General features: G+C 42.5%; 1 protein-coding gene across 2 annotated transcripts in view; it reads left to right on the forward strand.

Annotated features, from left to right (window-relative positions):
* Nucleotides 1-21,940, forward strand: part of LOC141085415 (coiled-coil domain-containing protein 170-like) — a 169,015-nt gene extending 147,075 nt beyond the window's left edge. For both annotated transcript variants that reach the window (XM_073570770.1, XM_073570777.1), the window contains 3 exons: nucleotides 15,370-15,609; nucleotides 20,273-20,509; nucleotides 20,952-21,940. In XM_073570770.1, coding sequence (XP_073426871.1) covers nucleotides 15,370-15,609; nucleotides 20,273-20,509; nucleotides 20,952-21,170 — 696 coding nt within the window. In that variant the 3' untranslated portion in view covers nucleotides 21,171-21,940. The remainder of the gene's footprint in view (nucleotides 1-15,369; nucleotides 15,610-20,272; nucleotides 20,510-20,951) is intronic.
* Nucleotides 21,941-22,294: the final 354 nt, after the last annotated feature.

Here is a 22,294-nt window from a genome sequence, read left to right on the forward strand (position 1 = left end):
TCGTGCGGCCAGCAGCTCCAGCTGTATAGAGCACTGGCTTACGAAACCCCTACAAGAAGCACTATCACCCAAAAACTTCTCGGGCAGCGGGAGGCGGGACAAAGTCGGGGCAGGGATGGCTGTGGTCACACGGGAGACAGCCTCTGTGGCTGCCTGAACAGTGACTGCAGTAACATCCGCAGCTGAGGCTGAACGCTCGAGGGCCACCAACCTGCCCTGCAGCTGCCGGACGTACTGCAGCAGTCACTGTTCATCCGCCATTACTAGCCAGACCCAGGCGCTAGTATAATGTTAGGTGTTATGAACCTAAAACAAGCTAAGCCCCAGAAAAACCAGAGAGGTTGGTAACTATGCAGATTGCAGATCCCTGATCCTAACCACACAACTAGCAGCAGCCGTGGAGCGTACCTACGATGAACCTAGACGCCTCGTCATGGCCGGAGGACTAAATAAGCCTAAAGCAAGAAAAGGGGAAAACTAACTGCCCCAGAACAGACCCCAAAGGAAAGACAGGCCCCACACATGTATTGACGGTGAAACAAGATGAAAACACAAACACAGGCAGGAAAATAGGCTGAGCAAACGATGGGGCCCAAACTAACTAGAAAGGAGAGGAAAGGAAAGACACTGTCTGCAATCTGCTCAAAACCCTACAAAATAATGTCCAAGACTTCTGATAACAAAATTAACCCTGAAGTCACTAGACTTCTCCCACTATATCAGCACTCTGAAATATTCTGAGACAGAGCAAAAAGAGGCCAATCTAATAAGGGACAAATAGCAAATTGGCAAATACAGATAAATAAGAGTGGAAATTTAGCACAGCCCCAGCCGGAGCTGGCTGACCACACAAAAAACTGAATAGGACAGCAATATCAAGTGTGAACGTTAGCAGAAAAACTTAGCTTGAGCTGACTGGAACATAGCTGAGAACCAAGACCTGACAAGCAGAAGGAATCACCAGCACCAGAGTAGGGTGTCGGCTGTCTTAAATCTAATCTGAGATTCCTGAGGTCCAATTGTCATCCTCATTATCAGGTGGCAGATCTCTACTGATTAAATTAGCCTCACTACCTCCTGTTACCACCAGAGGGAGCCTGGAAGGAGAGCTCACAAATAGACCAGAAAATGAACTCACAACAGTACCCCCCCCTTGAGGAGGGGTCACCGAACCCTCATCCACGCCACCAGGCCGATCAGGATGGGCCCGGTGAAAAGCACGAACCAATCTATTGGCATGAATATGAGAGGCAGAGACCCAAGAATTATCCTCCTGACCATAACCCTTCCATTTGACCAAATACTGGAGTCTCCGTCTAACCAAACAAGAATCCAATATTTTCTCTACCTCATATTCCACATTGCCTTCAACCAGCACAGGGTCAGGAGGTGCTGCCATAGGAACCACTGGCTCAACAAACCTCTTCAACAGAGATTTGCGAAATACGTTATGGATCTTGAACGTAACTGGAAGAGCCAATCGAAAAGAAACAGGATTAAGAATCTCAAAACTCTTATAAGGTCCAATAAATCTTGTCTTAAATTTTGGAGATGCAACCTTCATAGGAATATTCTTAGATGACAACCAAACCATATCACCCACTTTAAACCGGGCACCAATGGTCCTATGCCGGTTGGAAAATCGCTGGGCCTTTTCCTGAGAGAGTGACAACTTATCCACCACTTGGTCCTATATCTGCTGCATTCTCTCAACCACAGTGTCCACACCTGGGCAGGACGAAGATTCCACTTGCCCTGAAGAGAATCGAGGATGAAACCCAAAATTACAGAAAAAGGGTGGCATCAAAGTGGCAGAACTAGCTCTATTGTTCAGCGCGAATTCGGCCAAGGGCAAAAATGAGACCCAATCATCCTGATCAGCAGATATAAAATATCTTAAATAAGACTCCAAGGTCTGGTTTGTTCTCTCAGTCTGTCCATTGGTCTGGGGATGAAACGCGGAGGAGAAGGATAACTGAGTTCCCAGACTGGAGCAAAAGGCTCTCCAGAATCTGGAAACAAACTGAACTCCTCTGTCGGGCACAATGTTCTCAGGAATCCCATGTAACCGAACCACCTGTTGTAAAAACAAGGGCACCAACTCAGCGGAAGATGGCAACTTTGGGAGTGGTATCAGATGGACCATCTTCGAAAATCTATCACAAATCACCCAGATAACAGTCATTCTCTGAGAGACAGGAAGATCAGTAATAAAATCCATTGAGATATGGGTCCATGGCCTCTTGGGCACCGGCAGGGGCATCAGCAACCCACTAGAACGAGAACAGGGTTTAGACCGAGAACAAGTTCCACAGGACTGTACAAAATTCCTGACATCACGAGATAAGGCAGGCCACCAAAAGAACCGACGCACCAAATCTCTGGTACCAAAAATACCTGGATGACCAGCCAATGCGGAGCAATGAATTTCAGACATCACTCTCTTTCTCCACTGGTCAGGAACATACAATTTTCCCATAGGTCAACGCTCAGGTTTATCCTCCTGAAATTCCTCCAGGGCGCGTCTCAAATCGGGCGAAATGGCAGAAAGAACTACCCCCTCACTTAGGATGGTAGTAGGTTTGGTCACATTAAGAGAATTGGCAAAGAAACTCCTAGAAAGGGCGTCTGCCTTAACATTCTTAGTGCCCGGAAGAAAAGAGACCACAAAATTAAAACGCGTGAAAAACAAGGCCCATCTAGCCTGTCTAGGATTCAAGCGTTTGGCCGACTCCAGATAAATCAAATTCTTGTGATCGGTGAGGACCACAACTTGATGTCTAGCTCCCTCCAACCAATGTCTCCACTCCTCAAATGCCCATTTCTTGGCAACAATTCCCGATTCCCCACGTCATAGTTGCGTTCAGATAGGGAGAACTTTCGAGAAAAGAAGGCACAGGGATTCATCTTAGAAGTCACAGGGTCTTTCTGGGACAAAACAGCTCCTGCACCAACCTCAGAAGCATCTACCTCTGTCATGTCGGACACTGTTCACACCAGGGTGTCCGGCAGACAGCGGTAATACCCTATTCCACTACAGTATTGTCATGTCGGACACTGTTCACACCAGGGTGTCCGGCAGACAGCGGTAATACCCTATTCCACTACAGTATGCTCAGGGACTTTGTTGGGTATTCTGTTCCAGTCGGGATAGGGTTAACCAGGTTGTCATGCTGGCTGAGGGCTGGGCCACGCCCTTGGTCTTTAAATAGTCCGTCCTGACTAGGGGCGTCGCCCACTATAGCTTTTGCCTAGTTCTAGCAATACCGGTCAGCAGTGGTGGTTTTGGAGCGTCTGATATCTGGTGCAGTATATCTCTCAGTTGTTCTTTCTCCTATCTGTTATATATATATATTTGGTTGCCCTTGCACATTATTGTATTCCCTTGTGTATTAACGGTGTGGTGTTTCTTTTACCCCTGTCCATACGTATTTGTGGGGTCTGGTGTCTGGTCCCCTCACTGGGTGGAGGGTGGTGGGTTCAGCTTAGGGCTGGACAGGAGACAGGGACAGGGTGGAGGCCCAGGCAGGCACACCTTCAGTGTAAACCCTGGGTTGAGGGACAGACAGGGTTTTCCCTAGTCTGAGGGACACTGCAGGGGTCCCGGGGTTTTAGCCTAAAGTAACCTAGGCATACCATGACAACCTCCACCTGAAATGGAAGTGAGACATCAGGTTGCCGTAAAACCGGAGCTGAAGTAAATCTCCGCTTAAGCTCCTGAAATGCTGAGACAGCCTCAGGAGACCAATTCAGCACATCAGCGCCCTTCTTGGACAGATCAGACAGTGGTTTGACAATACCTATAAATTTACGATAGAAATTAGCAAAACCCAAAAACTTCTGGAGGGCCTTCAAAGAAGTAGGCTGAACCCAATCATAATTGGCCTGTACCTTGGCTGGGTCTACATCAATAGTCGATGGAGACAAGATAAATCCCAAAAATGAAATCCTCTGTACACCAAAGAGGCATTTCAATCCCTTAACAAACAGGGAATTCTCCCTCAAAATCCGGAACACAGTCCGGATGTGTTCCACATGAGAATCCCAATCACTAGAAAAGATCAAAATATCTTCCAGATAGATAATCAAAAACTTATCCACAAAGTCACAGAAAATATCATTCATAAAGGACTGGAAGACAGAAGGAGCATTAGTGAGCCCAAAAGGCATCACCAGGTACTCAAAATGTCCCTCCGGAGTATTAAATGCCGTCTTCCATTCATCCCCGTGCTTGATGCGAATAAGATTATATGCCCCCCTGAGGTCAAGCTTAGTAAACCAGCAGGCACTCTTAACTCTGGAGAATAAATCAGACATCAGAGGTAACGGGTACTGATATTTAACCGTCATCTTGTTAAGGGAACGATAATCAATACACAGTCTTAATGAACCTTCTTTCTTGGCCATAAAAAAACCAGCACCTAAAGGTGATGAGGATGGTCTAATATGACCTTTCTCCAACGACTCCTTAATATAGGATCGCATAGCATCATGTTCGGGTACTGATAAGTTGAAAAGCCGACCCTTGGGAAATTTACACCCAGGCATCAACTCAATTGCACAGTCATAACTCCTATGAGGAGGCAAAGATGCAGATTTACTCTCACTAAATACATCAGAAAAATCGGCCAGATAATCAGGAATATCATGAGACTGAGGAGAGGCGGAGAAAACAGGAGCGTCCCTAAGAACACACTGACAACCCCAACTCACCACAGTCCCAGATTTCCAATCCAAAACTGGATTATGAGTTTGCAACCAGGGAAAACCCAGAACAATAGTATCATGCAAATTATGCAGCACCAAAAATTTACAATTTTCTTTGTGGTCTGGGGCAATTCGCATTATCACCTGGGTCCAAAACTGAGGTTTATTCTCCGCCAAAGGAGTAGCATCAATACCCCTCAAAGGAATAGGCGTCCGCAGAGGCGTCATGGAAAAACCACAACGTTTAGCAAAGTCCAAATCCATCAGATTCAACGCTGCTCCTGAATCCACAAAAGCCTTAGTGGAAAACGTGGATAAGGAGCAGATCAGAGTAATTGCCAAAAGGAACTTAGGTTGTACGCCACCCACAGCAAATGTGTGTGCAAAACGTTTCTCTCGTTTAGGGCAGACAGAAATAGTATGAGAGGCGTCTCCACAGAAAAAACACAGCTTATTACGCCTTCTAAACTCCTGACGTTGCGCCCTAGACAAAACCCCAACACATTGCATAGGTTCAGACGTTTGTTCAAAAGGTGGCAGCGCCTCCCGTGTAGTTTTACGCTCACGTAAACGCCAATCAACTTGAATGGCTAATGACATAGAATCATCCAGACCAGGGGGAACAGGAAATCCCACCATGACATCTTTTACGGTCTCTGATAAACCCTTCCGAAAGAGAGCTGCCAAAGCACTATCATTCCATGTAGTAAGGACCGCCCACTTTCGGAATTTTTGACAGTATATCTGCAGAATCCTGACCCTGGTTTAATGCCAACAGGGTTCTCGCAGCTTGATCAACAGCATTAGGTTCATCATACAACAACCCCAAGGCTTGAAAAAATGCATCCACATTAGTCAGAATAGGATTTTCAGGTGTCAGAGAAAAAGCCCAATCCTGGGGATCGCCGCGCAGCAAGGAGATGACAATTTTAACCTGCTGCGCAGAGCTCCCTGATGAGTTAGGCTTCAAGGCAAGAAATAATTTACAATTATTCTTAAAATTCAGAAATTTAGAAAAATCCCCAGAAAACACATCAGGAGTAGGGATCTTAGGTTCAGCAGCATGTGACTGAATGAGGTAGGTGGAAATTCCCTGCACTTCAGCAGCAAGTTGCTCCACATGATCAGACAATTGCTTAATCTCCATTAGGAAAAAAAAATCCTCCTACGGCCCCAGAGAAAAAGAGGAAAAAATACATTAAAAAAAAATTCTGACACTTTTTTTAACAACTTTTCCCTGCTTTTGAGTACCCTAGAATCTGCAGTATAGCTGGTGATTCTGTTATGAATGGGTCACCGAGGAGGAAAAAACCTAAAACAAGCTAAGCCCCAGAAAAACCAGAGAGGTTGGTAACTATGCAGATTGCAGATCACTGATCCTAACCACACAACTAGCAGCAGCCGTGAAGCGTACCTACGATGAACCTAGACGCCTCGTCATGGCCGGAGGACTAAATAAGCCTAAAGCAAGAAAAGGGGAAAACTAACTGCTCCAGAGCAGACCCCAAAGGAAAGACAGCCCCCACACATATATTGATGGTGAAACAAGATGAAAACACAAACACAGGCAGGAAAATAGGCTGAGCAAACGATGGGGCCCAAACTAACTAGAAAGGAGAGGAAAGGAAAGACACTGTCTGCAATCTGCCCAAAACCCTACAAAATAATGTCCAACACTTCTGATAACAAAATTATCCCTGAAGTCACTAGACTTCTTCCACTATATCAGCACTCTGAAATATTCTGAGACAGAGCAAAAAGAGGCCAATCTAATAAGGGACAAAAAGCAAATTGGCAAATACAGATAAATAAGAGTGGAAATTCAGCACAGCCCCAGCCGGGGCTGGCTGACCACACACTGTATACTATGAGTTATTTTTAATGGTTTCAACACTCCAATTAATTAATACCAACTATTGATATAGTTTCAATCAGCTCTTTGAACCTTCCAAGAAGGTCATTGAAACTTGTTTCAACCAGATGGTCAAATTGTCCAAGCAGAGCAAATAACTGGCTTACACTTATCTACCAACAAAGGACCTTCATTGCCATAATTAGATTGGGTGGGTAAACATTCCTCCGAAGCCCCTCCTCAAGCTTGCTGTATTTCTGCCATGTGGCACACATGAGGCCCCCTCTAACTTCCTGTATTATATACTGGTTAAAACAGGTATTGAGGGGATGTGTTTATAGCCAATTGACAATAGACTTGTGACATCATTCCCCATATGGTGGGGCTGGACACACCTTTTAGCTGGACATTTTAAAAGAACTAGGACACATGTTCTCTGGCACTCTTGGCTCATGGAGGATGACTGGTCGACGTCTATCTGAATAATGTAACGTATGAATAATGCTTGTTTCTGATTAATGCACTTGTATTTATAGTTTTATATTGTTTATTATTTAATCTTATCACTTATTAAGTAAATCAATTTAGTAAATTCAATTCTTGTGTGAGCATTTTCTTATTCATCACAATCCATTGGAACCCTTACAATAGAAATTGGTGTCAGAAGTGGGATTGTTTTGAATAAAAATGTTTGCAAAATTGAATAAGTTTGTTAAGAGTAGGAAAGCAGTTGAGAGTAGTGTCAGATCTTTGCCAGAATGGGTGTTACCAGGAAAGTGGACTGAAATGGCACAGGAATGTAACAAGTATATGGAGGGACAGCGGTTATCAAATCCCCAGGAAGTGGCTGCAAAAATTGATCTCTCAAGGTATGATGCAAAAGAGCAGAAAGCTGCAGCAGCCGTTGGATGGATTTTTGTGCAAGTGTCCCAAAGATTACAGGAGGAGATAGACAGTTTGCGTTTAGAGCTGCATACAGCTATAGAGCAAAGGATTAGCTTGCAATCAGCCTTGAGAGACCAAATGAAGCAGCATGACAATATGCAAAGGAATTTTGAAGCTTATGTAATGAAAAATGTGAATAAGAATAGGCGCAGGAGGAGACAGCAGCCAGTGTCAGATATTTGTACTGCACAGATTAGAACCATGATTGCACGTGAGAAATGGTCAGATTTGCTAGAATGGGAAGGCTCTGACAGCGAGACAAATGGGGAAGAAAAGCAAGCCAGACCGATTGTGACTACTAAAACTAGGAGAGAAGTCACACAGCGTAGTGGAGATAGGATGGATGCAGGAAACGCATCTACAGGAGCAGAAGTTTCAATGACCGAAGAAACTAGGAATTATACAACTGGAGAATTAACAGAATTAGCTACCAGGTACAGGCAGCAAGCAGGAGAACCTTTGTTAGCATGGATTCTCAGATTATGGGATAAGGGAGCCGATACTATAATCTTGAACCGTCTTGAGGCAGTAGGACTTTGTAGTATTTGTACTGATCCTATGGTGCGTCTAAAAATGAGGCGTGCAAGGGACACTGCAGAGAATTTCTCTTTGCTGCATTTGGTGAGGGATTCTGTGGCACATGTGTATGACTCTCCCATGGAATTAATACCACAGACACGATGGGAGACTCTTGCAGATGGAGTTCAGAGACTAAGAGAAATCGCAGGTATAGGTGGCATAACTCGCAATCCTGAGCCAGATCTGAATGATCATTTTGCTGTTGTTGAGGATTGGAAGGGACCAGATGCTGCAATATTGACAGTATTGATGAAGAATAAGTTCATAGAAGGTGCCCCAGCGTCATATAAAGCCCCATTGTTCACTATGTTCAGTGCACTTATGGGAAATTCCACTACTGTCTACATAGCATGCAATCTAATCTCCCTGCTATCTGCTCTAGAGAGAGCAAAAGTATCAAAAAATAGTACAGTAGAGAGAGTAGATCAAGAAAGGAGAAAAGAGGATGATACCCAAATTAGAAAGAGCAGGACGGAGTTGTTTTGTGACCTGATAGCTAGTGGGGTTCCATTCCAGGAGACAGATGGGATCTCTACAAGTGACCTGTTGAGGAGATGGCAAGATATGAGAAGAAAAGGTAAACTGCAACTTGCCAGACCCAAGAGGGTGACGATAAATGAGATAGGGGGTTGGAAAGATAGAGGTGGGACACCTGATGGAGGCATGCAAAGCCCCCACTGTAACCGCCCCTTGCACTCTTCCAATACCATGACATACTACACCCCCTGCCAAGATTCCCTCATGGACTAATTATAAAAGTTCTTGAATATCCCTGAAAATTGTTGTTTGAACAGTTTTGCCATTTTTTGATGTGTAATGATGTTTGTTTTCATTCTAGAGTTTCTTAGAGAAATACTCCTGTGAGCATACTGTGACGTATGCGCTGGCTGATATATATGAATTGTGTTTGGTCTTGGTGATACATAAATGTGCATTCCTCACCTGAGGGTTTGTAATAGACCTTGATGTTTTAAAAGGCAAAAGACCACAGCAGATATAAGATGATTCTGTATGTGGGAGCCATGAGAGGAACATACAAGGAAAAAAGGGTGTGACAGTACAGACAATGAATGTAAGACTGACCTAAAGTTAGATGACTGATAATATACTGGGGGGTTGACAAGATAATAGATGACTTATTTGTACTAAGTGTTGTATTCCCACTGTATGTGCTTTGTGTATTTGTCATGGATATCCCTTGATTAAAATTGGTTCACAGCCAAAGAAAAAATCCACGTGGTATTTTTATTTTTACTTTTTTATTTGGTATATTTTTTATTTTTTATGAGCTCATTTTCTGAATTTTAAGTGTACTGTGTTTAGCATTCTTGGTTTTTAAAGGAATTGTTATTTCTCTTTTTTTTCAGTCCATTACATGTTGGATTGGGGGGTGGGGGGTGTAATTAACCTTTTGTTTGCAGGAGTGAAAGAATAAACCTTGGCCATTTAATTAACTAACTTTAATTAATACAGTGCACAGTAAATTGTTCATTCCTGCAGTAGTGAAAAAGGAGTCCATCTACCTAATATAAGATGATATTTTATGACTTATTTTTGAGTTTTAACATTTTTTTATTTTTTTGGGAGCTCCCGTGCAAATTGGGTTTTGAGGAATATATATTTGTTAAATGATTTCAATGAATGCTAAGTTTGTTAATGTCTTGATATAGCTTTGTTTACCTACACCTGAGTCATGCAATGCATATGTGTGAGTACCCAAAGTGTGTGTTTGTCTATATGTAAATGAGAATCTCTCCTGCTTACTGAATGAGTGCATTAGGTTAAGCCAGAGTGTGTGTGTTGATGTAATGTGTATATTATGTAAAAATAATAATTTGCTAGAATTGGGTTAATAGCAAATTGGTTTGGGTTCGGTTTTCCTTAACATGTAATTGTATTGATTCTGATTAGTAGTAACAATATTTTGTGATCTCCATGAACATGATTGTACTGGTAATTATGATCATCGTTCTTATGCAAATGTGATTGACATGAATTTGATGTGTTTGATCAGTGTGTAAGTCCATACACACATGATATATATTTTATGTAGTATTATTATCTAGAGTAGAAATATTTGCTACAGTAGAAAATTTCAAAGGTCATTCTGGGCACAATTAATTTGGACCAACAAACCTACGGTAATTTTGTTTGATTCATTTGATCAAGGGGTGGAAAACAAGCCACCAGGACTGAGTTATTTTGGACTGTTGCTTTGGACTGAGTTAGCTCTGCCAAGACTTTGGAACTTTCAAGTATGATTGTGAACTTCACTTTCCCTCAGTGCAGGCTGTGTCTTGTGTGTAGACTGAAGATGTCCAATTGAGCGCTGAGACTGAGCCCAGATGATGCTGAACCGTCAACCAGGGTGAATTGTTATGATTGAGTCACCGTAGGAGGCAAAAATAGAAATGCTAGCTAAGTCCAGAAAACCAGAGAAGTTGGCAGCTATCGGATTGCAGACCCCTGAACCTATCAACACAACTAGCAGTAGCCGTGGGGGGCTCCTACGATGCCCTAGGCCCCTCGATCACAGCCGGAGGACTACATAGCCTAAAGACAGAAAGGGAAATCTAAACTGCCCCAGAGCAGACCCCAAAGCAAAAGGCAGCCCCCAACATATAATGACGGTGAAGCAAGAAGAAAGAACAAAACACAGACAGAAAGATAGACTGAGCAAAGATGGGGCCCCAGCTAGCTTAGATAGGAAAGGACAGGAAGGCTGCTGTCTGCAATCCGTGAAAAACCCTAGGAAAATAAGAGCCAACAACTGACAGTAAAAAAGGCCCTGAAGATGCTAGGCTTCAAAAAAGCTATGTCAGTACTCAGGAATATTCTGAAGACAGAGCAACAGGCAAAAGGAGATTCAGCTCACCCCAGCAGGGAATGGCAGAATCCAGAAAAGCAAGGAAAACAAAACACTAATGCAAAAAGGCAAAGCAGAAATCTTAGCTTTAGATGAGCAGGAATCAGACTGGTTTCCTAGAAGTCCACAGAGAAATCACCCGCAGGCCAGAAGGGCATCGGCAGCCTTATATCCAGTCATTAACTCCACTCAGCCAGTCATCATCATCAGCCCCAGGTGTTTGACAATCAGGCTCACTACCTTTCTTCACCAGAAGAGGGAGTTCCTCGGGCCTCAGTAGTGAAGGGGAAAATGAACTCACAACAGTGAATCCTCATGACTGCCAGCTGATGCAAATGGCATATAAAGTGAGGCCCTGAACAGCTGCAGCAATAGAAGATGAAAGGTACTCTTATGCTCAGCCATGGACACCTGCACTTCCCTCACCCATTGCTTTGGAGAAACGAGGGGTTAATGTCATGAAGGGCAAGGACAGATTGTCTGTTCTTTTGCTAACCAGGGAAAGTAGTGAAGTCACCCAAAAGTGATGAGGGCATAATAATCCCCGTGCTTACCCTGCAACAGAGACCCATTTAAAAATTGCAGTAAAGAAGGTCCGAAGAAAGAAGATTTCTACAGACATTTGATATTTCATTACCTGTTGGTCCAATGTTGTTTTAGTTTTGATTTTTTCTGTTTTAAGCCCAGGATGTTATTTTTTACCAAAGCGGTTTTCTATTGGTAGCAAAAAAATTAAATATATATATAAATGAGCAATGCAAATAATGAAAAATGGTATAGTTTAGTGGCAGGTTAATTAATTAAAGTGATTGAAACCAAGGGGTGGAATGTATACTATGAGTTATTTTTAATGGTTTCAACACTCCAATTAATTAATACCAACTATTGATATAGTTTCAATCAGCTCTTTGAACCTTCCAAGAAGGTCATTGAAACTTGTTTCAACCAGATGGTCAAATTGTCCAAGCAGACCAAATAACTGGCTTACACTTATCTACCGACAAAGGACCTTCATTGCCATAATTAGATTGGGTGGGTAAACATTCCTCCGAAGCCCCTCCTCAAGCTTGCTGTATTTCTGCCATGTGGCACACATGAGGCCCCCTCTAACTTCCTGTATTATATACTGGTTAAAACAGGTATTGAGGGGATGTGTTTATAGCCAATTGACAATAGACTTGTGACATCATTCCCCATATGGTGGGGCTGGACACACCTTTTAGCTGGACATTTTAAAAGAACTAGGACACATATTCTCTGGCACTCTTGGCTCATGGAGGATGACTGGTCGACGTCTATCTGAATAATGTAACGTATGAATAATGCTTGTTTCTGATTAATGCATTTGTATTTATAGTTTTATATTGTTTATTATTTAATCTTATCACTTATTAAGTAAATCAATTTAGTAAATTCAATTCTTGTGTGAGCATTTTCTTATTCATCACAATCCATTGGAACTCTTACAATACACACACAAAACAGAATAGAACAACAAAATCAAGTGTGAACATTAGCAGAAAAACTTGAGCTGACTGGAACAGAGCTGAGAACCAAGACCTGACAAGCAGAAGGAATCACCAGCACCAGAGTAGGGCGTTGGCTGTCTTAAATCCAATCTGAGATTCCTGAGGTCCAATTGTCATCCTCATTATCAGGTGGCAGATCTCTACTGATTAAATTAGCCTCACTACCTCCTGTTACCACCAGAGGGAGCCAGGAAGGAGAGCTCACAACTAGACCAGAAAATAAACTCACAACAGTACCCCCCCTTGAGGAGGGGTCACCGAACCCTCATCCACGCCACCAGGCCGATCAGGATGGGCCCGGTGAAAAGCACAAACCAATCTATTGGCATGAATATGAGAGGCAGAGACCCAAGAATTATCCTCCTGGCCATAACCCTTCCATTTGACCAAATACTGGAGTCTCCGTCTAACCAAACGAGAATCCAATATTTTCTCTACCTCATATTCCAATCTGAGATTGCTAAGGTCCAATCGTCATCCTCATTATCAGGTGGCAGATCTCTACTGATTAAATCAGCCTCACTACCTCCTGTTACCACCAGAGGGAGCCTGTAAGGAGAACTCACAACTGGTAGACCAGAAAATGAACTCACAACAGTTAGGGCTGGTGGAACGCACCAAATTATAAAATAATAGTAGGTGCGTTTGCAGCCCGGGTCCACCGTGCAGAGGTGGTACACTGCTGCTAAGTAATGGCGGAAGAATTAAGCGATGTGAAAACCAGTCACACGTGGGTTACGTCACCCAATGTGAACAGGTTGAACTCTGTTATTGCACAGAGCCGCACCACCGCTGAAAGTAGATGCCGGAGCCTGTTAACTCACAGAGCTCGGCCAAAGAGCGCACAGTGTACGGCCACAGAACTCTACCCCAAGGACACAGGGTTAGAATCCTTCTAGGCCCACTGAATGCGTGGTGTCGCTGCCGCGAGCGCCGCTATAGGCGCTGGCTATGGAGCACGTGCAATGAGGCATGCTGAGTCCCTGGTGAGGCCAGATGCCTGACTCAACCTCAGACCTACCTACGCCTAAGCCTGGGCGCTAGCAGGCTAGGCTGCACAACACATGCGTACCAAGTGTAAGGGTTTCTTAATGAGTCATTCACCAGAGACATTCATACGTGCATACATCATTCACTCCACATAGTCTGTAAATACAGTCTATACTAGTGCATGGGCGAGCGGCCATGCGAACCTTTTATAGCCACGGGCGTCCGGGACCTTCTTGGCTTCTCGGATGGGCCAATCCGAACACGAGCAGGACCTGAGCACGTGACCCTCGATCTCCAATGGGAGATCACTCCACGGGCATGATCAGTGGCCCGACATGAGGACTTAGTCCCTGGAGAATCTCGCTGCTGAGCAGCATGCATTGTCATAGCTGTACCAGAGGTGGCAGCAGCAAGCAAACCCACGGAGTTGGCCTGGGCAGAGCGCCGGGACCAACGAATCTGCTGAGCAGGCTCCACTGCGGCCGAAGAAGAATGGGAGACTGCTGGGTGCAAGGCTCTGGATTCCTGCTGTGCAGTGGCAGGAATCTGATGCCTAACAGTAGGTGTGCAGATACACACAGGACAGTAGATGTATAGATAGTCTGGTAAATTGCTTGCAGAAATGCTGGTACACAAAGGAATAGTAGGTGTATATGCAATAAGAAACTTGCAACTGGGTTAGGTTTTCTCTCAAGGTAGCAAAAATGAATTGGCAAACTAGTAACTTGCTTGTAGGGGTGCATTCCTTGATTTCAGAGACTAAAGCCCCCGTCACACATAGCGAGATCGCTGCTGAGTCACAAGTTTTGTGACACAACAGCGATCTCACCAGCGAAATCGCTGTGTGTGACACTGACCAGCGACCGGCCCCCTTGCCGGTTATCGCTGATCGTCCTGGAATAGCCAGGACATTTTTTTTATCGTTGGTCACCCGCTGGCCAGCACGCATCGCTGCGTGTGACAGGCGGGAGACCAGCGATCAGCGCTCTGGTAACTAAGCGCAGGGTTTCTAAGCACCTGGCGGTGCTTAGAAACCCGATGTGTACCTTAGTTACCAGCGCACTGATGCAGGGAGCTGGTAACCAAGGTACACATCGGGTTTCTAAGTGACGCACACCCCTTTGAAACCAGATGTGTACCTTAGTTACCAGCTCCCTGCATCAGCGGGCTGGTAACTAAAGTACACAGCGACGCCGCGTGCTCGGCGTCGCTGGTGCTGATCGCTGGTGAAGCCTTCTGTTTGACAGATCACCAGCGATCCTGACATGCTGATATCATTGTCGGGATCGCTGGTGAGTCGCTATGTGTGACGGGGCCCTAAGGTGTGGACAGCACTGAGAATAGTTGAGAGGAGAAGTTGGTAATCTGGAAACTTGATTGCAGAATGCTAGGTGTGGACTTCACCTTGATAAAATGGACTGAGCTTGGATTTAACACTGGTATTAGAATAGATGTAAGGATTAGCAGAGAAGATAATTAGACACTTTACTGGAGCCAAGTCAAGGGTGAACAAAAAGCAAACTCTTGACAAAGACGTGGTAAGTGAGTGATACTTTCTAAATACTTAGGCACACTTGGGTGCCTGAGACAGTTTTTAAAGGCTTTGGGTGATGACATCATTGGTGCTCAATGGTGCACTTAATTCTCCCTTCCAAAATTTACAGAACAGTATGTTATAAAAAAGCAACAATTGCCATATTTTTGTAGCCATATCACCTGATGTCTTTCTGTTGCCCTCTGCATGCCTCTATATTATTTAGTGCATTTACCTTAGTGTTTATTATTTCCTGTTGTACCCCAAGTTGAGCCATTTTATGAGGACTCTAGATTCCCAAATTCCCATTGCTTTACTGACCCATCGACCTGCTTCCCTTAGTAACCTAAGAAATATATCTTTGCAGGTGAATTCCCAAAGGGAAAAACTAGAGTTAAAATCTTCACAAATCGAACAACTAGAGAAGAAAATCAAACAACATGAAATAGAAAAAGAGCATCAAACCTTCCTGAGTGCCGAAAATTCAGCAACTATGACAGCCCAAAAATTGCAGAAGAAGGTCGAGAGACTCCAGGGACAGCTCAGTGACATGAAAATTGCTAATCAAAACCTGACAGCTCAGCTTGTCGATATGAGCGATCTAAAGGTGAACGCGCCACTTTAGAAAGTTTAGTGAGAAATTATGCATTGCTTCTTCCTTGTGTCTTTATAGTATCAGTTAGGTAAAAAAAATCAGCAGATAGAAGTTTGCAGCTTTTCTTGTTTTTTTGCAACTACATGGCTTGCTCATATGGGATCTCATTTAGGACCATTAGTCCTATTTTAAGGCACTCCTCAAGTCCAATATTAGTTAGGTGATCTGGTACTAGGACATGAGGACACAAAAGTTCTTGCCAGCTGTCTGCACTGTGACCTCCTGATTGTACATGTTTCACGACTCTGTTGTCAGAAGTCACAGGATCAGGGGCTCATTCCCCATTCCTAATGCTAGGGGCGCCCTAGCTCACCCTGTTCTTGAGTTACTACTGATGGTGAAGATGCCGAGGCCACATACCATGCCTTAGCTCCTGAATCTCCCCTCAGTCTGTACTCATCTCCCACCCAGGGAAGAGCGGAGTAGTAGTGTACCGTAATACACCAACCAGGCTAACATGGTAATACGAACAGAGGTAACGAAAAATACCAAGCATACAAATATACACACACATAAACAACAGAGGTATACACCAGGTAGTGGAGGATGGGGTTAAACCAAAGTAGAAGAAGAAATGGAAATATTTCACACTCAAAACCTAGCAACAGTCACAGATAAGCACACCAAACGCCTTTCTCCAATAATCACCAAAATAACCTGCAGCAAAAGCTATCTCAGACAATGAGTGCTAGTCAGGGCTCAGATTAAATAGGAGATGGAAATGGCTAACAGTGCACAGCTGAGAGCTTTAGCTCTAGGAGCTATCAACTGAGATTAACCCCTGCAATGCCAATAGAAATTTACACCGTTTAATTAGCAGGTGAAGTGCTTCTGATCTGTGCAGGAGTAGGAGTAATCAGACGATGCGGTCTTCTGGCTCCTCTCTGTCGCCGTAAACCCGTGACAAAATGCTTGTTGCTCTGTACTAGGACAAATCTTTTCTCCGGCCAAGTCAGTAATCATACTGGGTAATAATAAAATAACTTGGCACTCAACTGAATGATCCTTTAAAAACGAAGTTTTTATTTTATATGCACTCCTAGAAGACGCTTCGGCCCACAATCGGTCTTTGTCAGTCTGCTATTGTAAATGCAAAATAAACACAGATACAAAAATCATGATAGGTCCTCATAATTGATACAATAATGTCGAACATACATTTCCAGTATTGTTTGGACATATAATACAAATCTCAGAGAAATACATCGAAAAATTTCATAGAAAAAATCTCAGAGTATATGATGACGATGTGTCAGGAGAACCAGGTGGAAGAGAAGAAAAAAATGAATTAAATAAATGGTGAAATAACATACCCGACTGCTATCACGGTATAATGACCAGATATAGAACCAAGAATCTATGTGGATTCCTATAATAAATTAAATGGAGTGGTTCAAGGATATTCAGACGTATTGTGGTGATAATTATAAAGAGACAGCGGTATTATAATTATAAAACAAAGAGAAGCGGGCGGCACCGCTGTTACCGTGCTGGGATCAGTGATTTGCAGCCGGCGGTACGCTCACATCCAGGATCCCGGGTGCTTGACCTCGTAGCAGACCAATGGGACAATCCAAGACAAAAGGGTCGCACTCAACGGGATTAGTGTGAAAGTTTAATGACACAAGATTACATGTCACGTCGGGGATGTGATAACATGAGTGTCAAGGGCTGACAACGGCCGTTTCGCGCTACTCGAGCGCTTCCACGGGTATTATAATTATCCCTGCTTTATGGTATAATGCAGATTTGTGCTTCCAGCTGGCACTAGTGCGTGCTGTGCTGTGCTAAAGGTGGACAAGAGATAATAAACTGTGAAACATAAACGCAGATGAAGACTGGTGTAAGGCAGTGCATTTAATATATACCTGGTAAATCAACATGAAATAGAGGCACTGAGTATAGGATACAATCCCTTCAAGTACTGAGGCTGTTAGTCTGTAACCAATGTAAAATGAAATGGAGTCAGACTGTAATTATGAGAACATTGCATGCTATATTCTATATGAATCTACCTGTTAATGCTGTGGCAGTATAGCACGGTAGAAAAAAGAGGCCATATGAGGCTGTAAAAGAAAGAAGCACATACTGGGCAGTGAAAAAAAATGCCATGGTACAGGGCAGATAGGAAGTGGTTCAGCAGGAGTACAGATATAAAGACGCTTACCCTGTGGGTGTGAGGTACGGATGTGGCGGGCTAGACGCAGTTTCCACCGCTCGTCTGGTATCCCCGTTTGTTGTAACCAACAGGTATAAATAAAGTGGAGGCAGGACAATGCCCGCGCCCGCAGGGCGCAGGACACATCGTCATCATATACTCTGAGATTTTTTTCTATAAAATTTTTCGATGTATTTCTCTGAGATTTGTATTATATGTCCAAACCAATACTGAAAATGTATGTTCGACATTATTGTATCAATTATGAGGACCTATCATGATTTTTGTATCTCTGTTTATTTTGCATTTACTATAGCAGACTGACAAAGGCCGATTGTGGGCCGAAACGTCTTCTAGGACTGCATATAAAATAAAAACTTCGTTTTTAAAGGATCATTCAGTTGAGTGCCAAGTTACTTTATTATTCACTTTGGTCTGGGTAACCTACTTGTGCACCTTGCTGTAGTGCCACGCTATACTTGACACAGTAATCATACTTGGAGCCTTGAGAGCAGCTTCCTACTGGCTGGTACAGTCTGTCTTTGTTCTCGGCAGCATAGGTCTTGTTTACAGAGGATGATGTGCTGCCGAGAATGTTGATTTTTAAGCAAGCTTAAGAATCATTTTACCTGGCAAACAAAAGTTTTGCTCATTTGTCAAGTAATTTACAGACTGTTTACACTGCTCGATTATAGGGAAACAAACGTTCCTAGGAGCGCTTGTTTATTATAATCAACCACCAAAAATGCACCTTAAGTTTACGAAGAACTAGATCGTATTGATAAATCTGACCTATCGTATTGAGACTGTGACATTTTTCAAATTCTTATAGACAGTCCCTAATGCTAGTTTGGTTAAATCTGTTTCCAAGCTGAAACTTTGAACTTTTCTTTTGTAATTTGTTGTATCAGATGAAATCCTCAAAAATAGCCAACTAATCTCCTGATAGTGTGGCTGTTTTTCAGGGTTTCGTCTGGTACCATTAACAAATTAGAAAAAATCTTCAAAGTTTCAGCTTGGAAACAGATGTAATCAAACAGTAGAAAGCTATCCACCAACAAGCATTCAATTCCTCTATGTCTACTGCGTATATGAGAATCCAAACAGGGAAAGCATATGTTGTGAGTTTGACCAGATAAGTGCTTACATCAAATGATTAAAGGCGTTCTCTGGTGAAAGCAAGTTATTGCCAATCCACAGGTGTTAGATCTTTACTTGTTAATCAATGGAGATCTAACCACTGGGACCTGTGCCGATTAACAAAATGGGGCATTTTTATTCCTGCTAGAATGGAGTGGCATAGCACATGCTTGACCACCACTCAATTCATTCCTTATGGAGCTGCCAAGCCCTATGCTTGGCTTTTTCCAGAACTCACATAGAGCATGATTGGAGTTGAAATCAGGCACCCAACCTAGCCCTCCATTTTGAAACAGGAAAAAAAAATCCCCATTCTGCAAATCTGTGCATGTCCCAGTGTTGGGACACCCACTGACCATCAAGATATTTCCTATCCTCCGCATAGATGATAACTTGTTCTGACCAGACAACCTCAGCAATACAAACTAGAATATCTATCAAATATTAAGAAAAATCTTTTGACTTTGTTTTATTCTTTATCACTTCTGGTTTTATCGACTTGGAATTATGGTTAAAAGCCCTGGCAAACATACTTTATAGAAATGCAAGTTGCAACAGGCAAATAAGTCTTGTCTTTCGTCTCCCAAGAAGCCCTGTTCTTGGGATTTATAGGAGTCCTAGCATTCAGACCCTCACCGATCAGCATTCTATCACCCAAGTTAACCCTCTAAGAAACCCCAGCTCCAAGCTGGATGTAAAGTCAGCCCTAAAAAAATGATTAACGTGCCAATTCATCAAACAATTTTTGCCTGAATTCTGTCTTAAAACTTGTCGAAACATCACAAAATGTTTGTGCAACTTTTAGTTACACAATTTATTTACTTTTGCCATTTTTACGCCAGTTTTAGCTAGATCAGCTAACTTTTAGAAAAGTTGATGAAGCTTAGAAAAACGACGACTCTTAATAAATTTGAAGCATCTTACTCCAGCGCATGCTTCATCAAATGTGGGGTTCAAAATTCAACTTTTGATGTATTTGAGCCCAAGTTTCTCAGCTCATCACCTTCTTTGGTCCCTACAAGAGATACAGAGGGCAAGGATTGTGGATGTTAGATTTTACACATCTAGTATGCAGGATGGTGGATGGACGAGGTATGGTGGTTAGCTGGTTTGGAAGTGGTGCATAGCAGACATGGGTGTATGGACCTTTTGAACCCTCAAAAATATTTAGATAATTTTTAAGACCTAACTACTAAAGGTATCTTAAGGAAATAAAATGAATAAATTCTTTGTGTAATATACTGGTACACAGATTAAAATGTACCATGAGGAGTTTTGCTTATTCCAGCTGGCAACCCGCTCTCTTCTTTTTTTAAGGAGAAAGTCGACCACCAGAAGAAAACCATTGAGCTTCTCAGCAAGTCTTTAGAAAAGCTTGAGAAAATTAAGGAGAAAGCTGCTAAAAAGGTAGTGAGCTTGAAAACAGAGTTGGACTACACTGAGCACGAGTCTGTAGGGGAGAAAGTGAGGTGTCAGCAGATGGTGGAAGCAGTCACTAATGAGCTGCACACAGCCAAGAGAGCCCTCGAGGAGGTAGCAAGGAGAGAAAAACAGGTACACTTCATATATTAAAGTGAATCATTAGTATCTTTTTAGCAACTCTTAAAACCGCTCATTAAATAGTTTTTTGGGGGGAGTTGTAACTTGCAGACACTTGAGAACTTTAAGAGACTTTATAACAATACCTAAGAATAAAGACGTTTTTTGTCCCGTAGATCTTGTGAAATGTCTTTTTGGAAAAAATGGGCCTTCAAGATGGAATATAACAAGTTTTTTTTTCTATCCAACCCCCAAAATGCAATTAGGAGGTGTTTTTGGGAGATAGATTGAGTACCTGTGAAGAGTTTTTAGAAAAGGTTTAATTATCAAGGTGGTAAATGTAAGAGAGATGATTTTTCCCTCCCTCGAAAATGATTTGTTAAGAATCTATACTACGGGCGGCAGATCCTGAGAAAGTACAGCGTTAAGATGCATTGATCTCTATTTTATTCTGCAGCTTGTCGACTTCAGAGAGACCATCACCAGAATGATGGGATTCAATATTAACACCCTGGCCGTTCCGGATTATGAAATCTTCGACCAACTTAAGCGGGTTTTACGGACACATGGTCCTATTGATAACACCAAAACGGATAGATCTAAATTGCCATATGGGTTTCGTACAGGGAATGGGGAACCAGAATACACGGTGCAACACATGAACCCTAAATACTAACGTGATGGGTTAAGAAAAGTTTCAGTATTGATTGCTACTCCGTTAAGCCAGTTTTTACACATGCATGTTTCATGGTCCCAGTACAGATCCCAATGCACGGACTGATCGTGGGTCTCCTGACCCAACTGAAACAGCCTCATTGGCAAGTATGAGAATGTTGAGTTTGAGCCAATTCAGACATCATTGTGCTGAAACACGGAAGTTTTAAACCAGCTTAAAAGAGATATTTAACTCTGGAAAACAGTAAAAAAAAAGATTAACAAGAAAAAAGAGCAGTAGCTTATACTTGCTCATGATTGTAATGGCTATTATAATTTTGAAATGTATTATTTAAAGGGGGAAGCAGGTTGCAATAATCAAAAATTCTGTTAATACTAGAGTTGAGCAAAAAGATTAGGAGAAACTTGATACAGATGTCCACCAATAGTCCATATTCATTGGACCAGTGGTCATCGAACCTTCTTCCTAACGGCGTCACCAAAGCTTCTTCTGATTAGCAGGCGCCTGCGATATAATGTGTTTGTCATCCACAATCAGCAGGTATGAGGAGGATAACGAGGCTCTCGTTCGGCAAACTCGGATTACCGGCCAGGGACCTGCAAATCTTTTTTGCTCAACTGTAGTTAATTTGCAATGAACCAGAGCCGAATCCACAAGATTATTTATGAACCCTGAACCTGTATGAAACTTTGTGTCTTATGTTTTTCTTTTTGTTTGTTGATGATGATTGCGGTATATATTGTTTTATATATTAAAATGACTACAGTTGATTCTGGACAGATGAGTGGTTTATTAAAAAAAATACTAACTATAACATGGTTTTATAATGAATTGCTATTATACCATTTTCCCCATAGTGTTAAATGAGTGGATAAGAGTAAAAAATATGGCTGTTATCTTCCAGAAAGAGCACTATTCGAGTTCGTGTGTGATATTGCAGCACAGACTTATTGTTAAAAACCTGAATTAAGTAGTGTATACTTTTCTGACATATTCCTGTAGTTTTTACTTTTTATGTCATACTACTAAAAATAAAAAAAATGTTATTTTATGTTAAACTTTGTTTATTATACTTAGTGCATTAAAGGATATTTCTACATTCACATCCAATTTTTTTAACTGTC

The sequence above is a fragment of the Dendrobates tinctorius genome, unplaced genomic scaffold, assembly GCF_039654945.1.
Source record: "Dendrobates tinctorius isolate UK_male_01 unplaced genomic scaffold, ASM3965494v1 ptg000006l, whole genome shotgun sequence".
Lineage (NCBI taxonomy): Eukaryota > Metazoa > Chordata > Amphibia > Anura > Dendrobatidae > Dendrobates > Dendrobates tinctorius.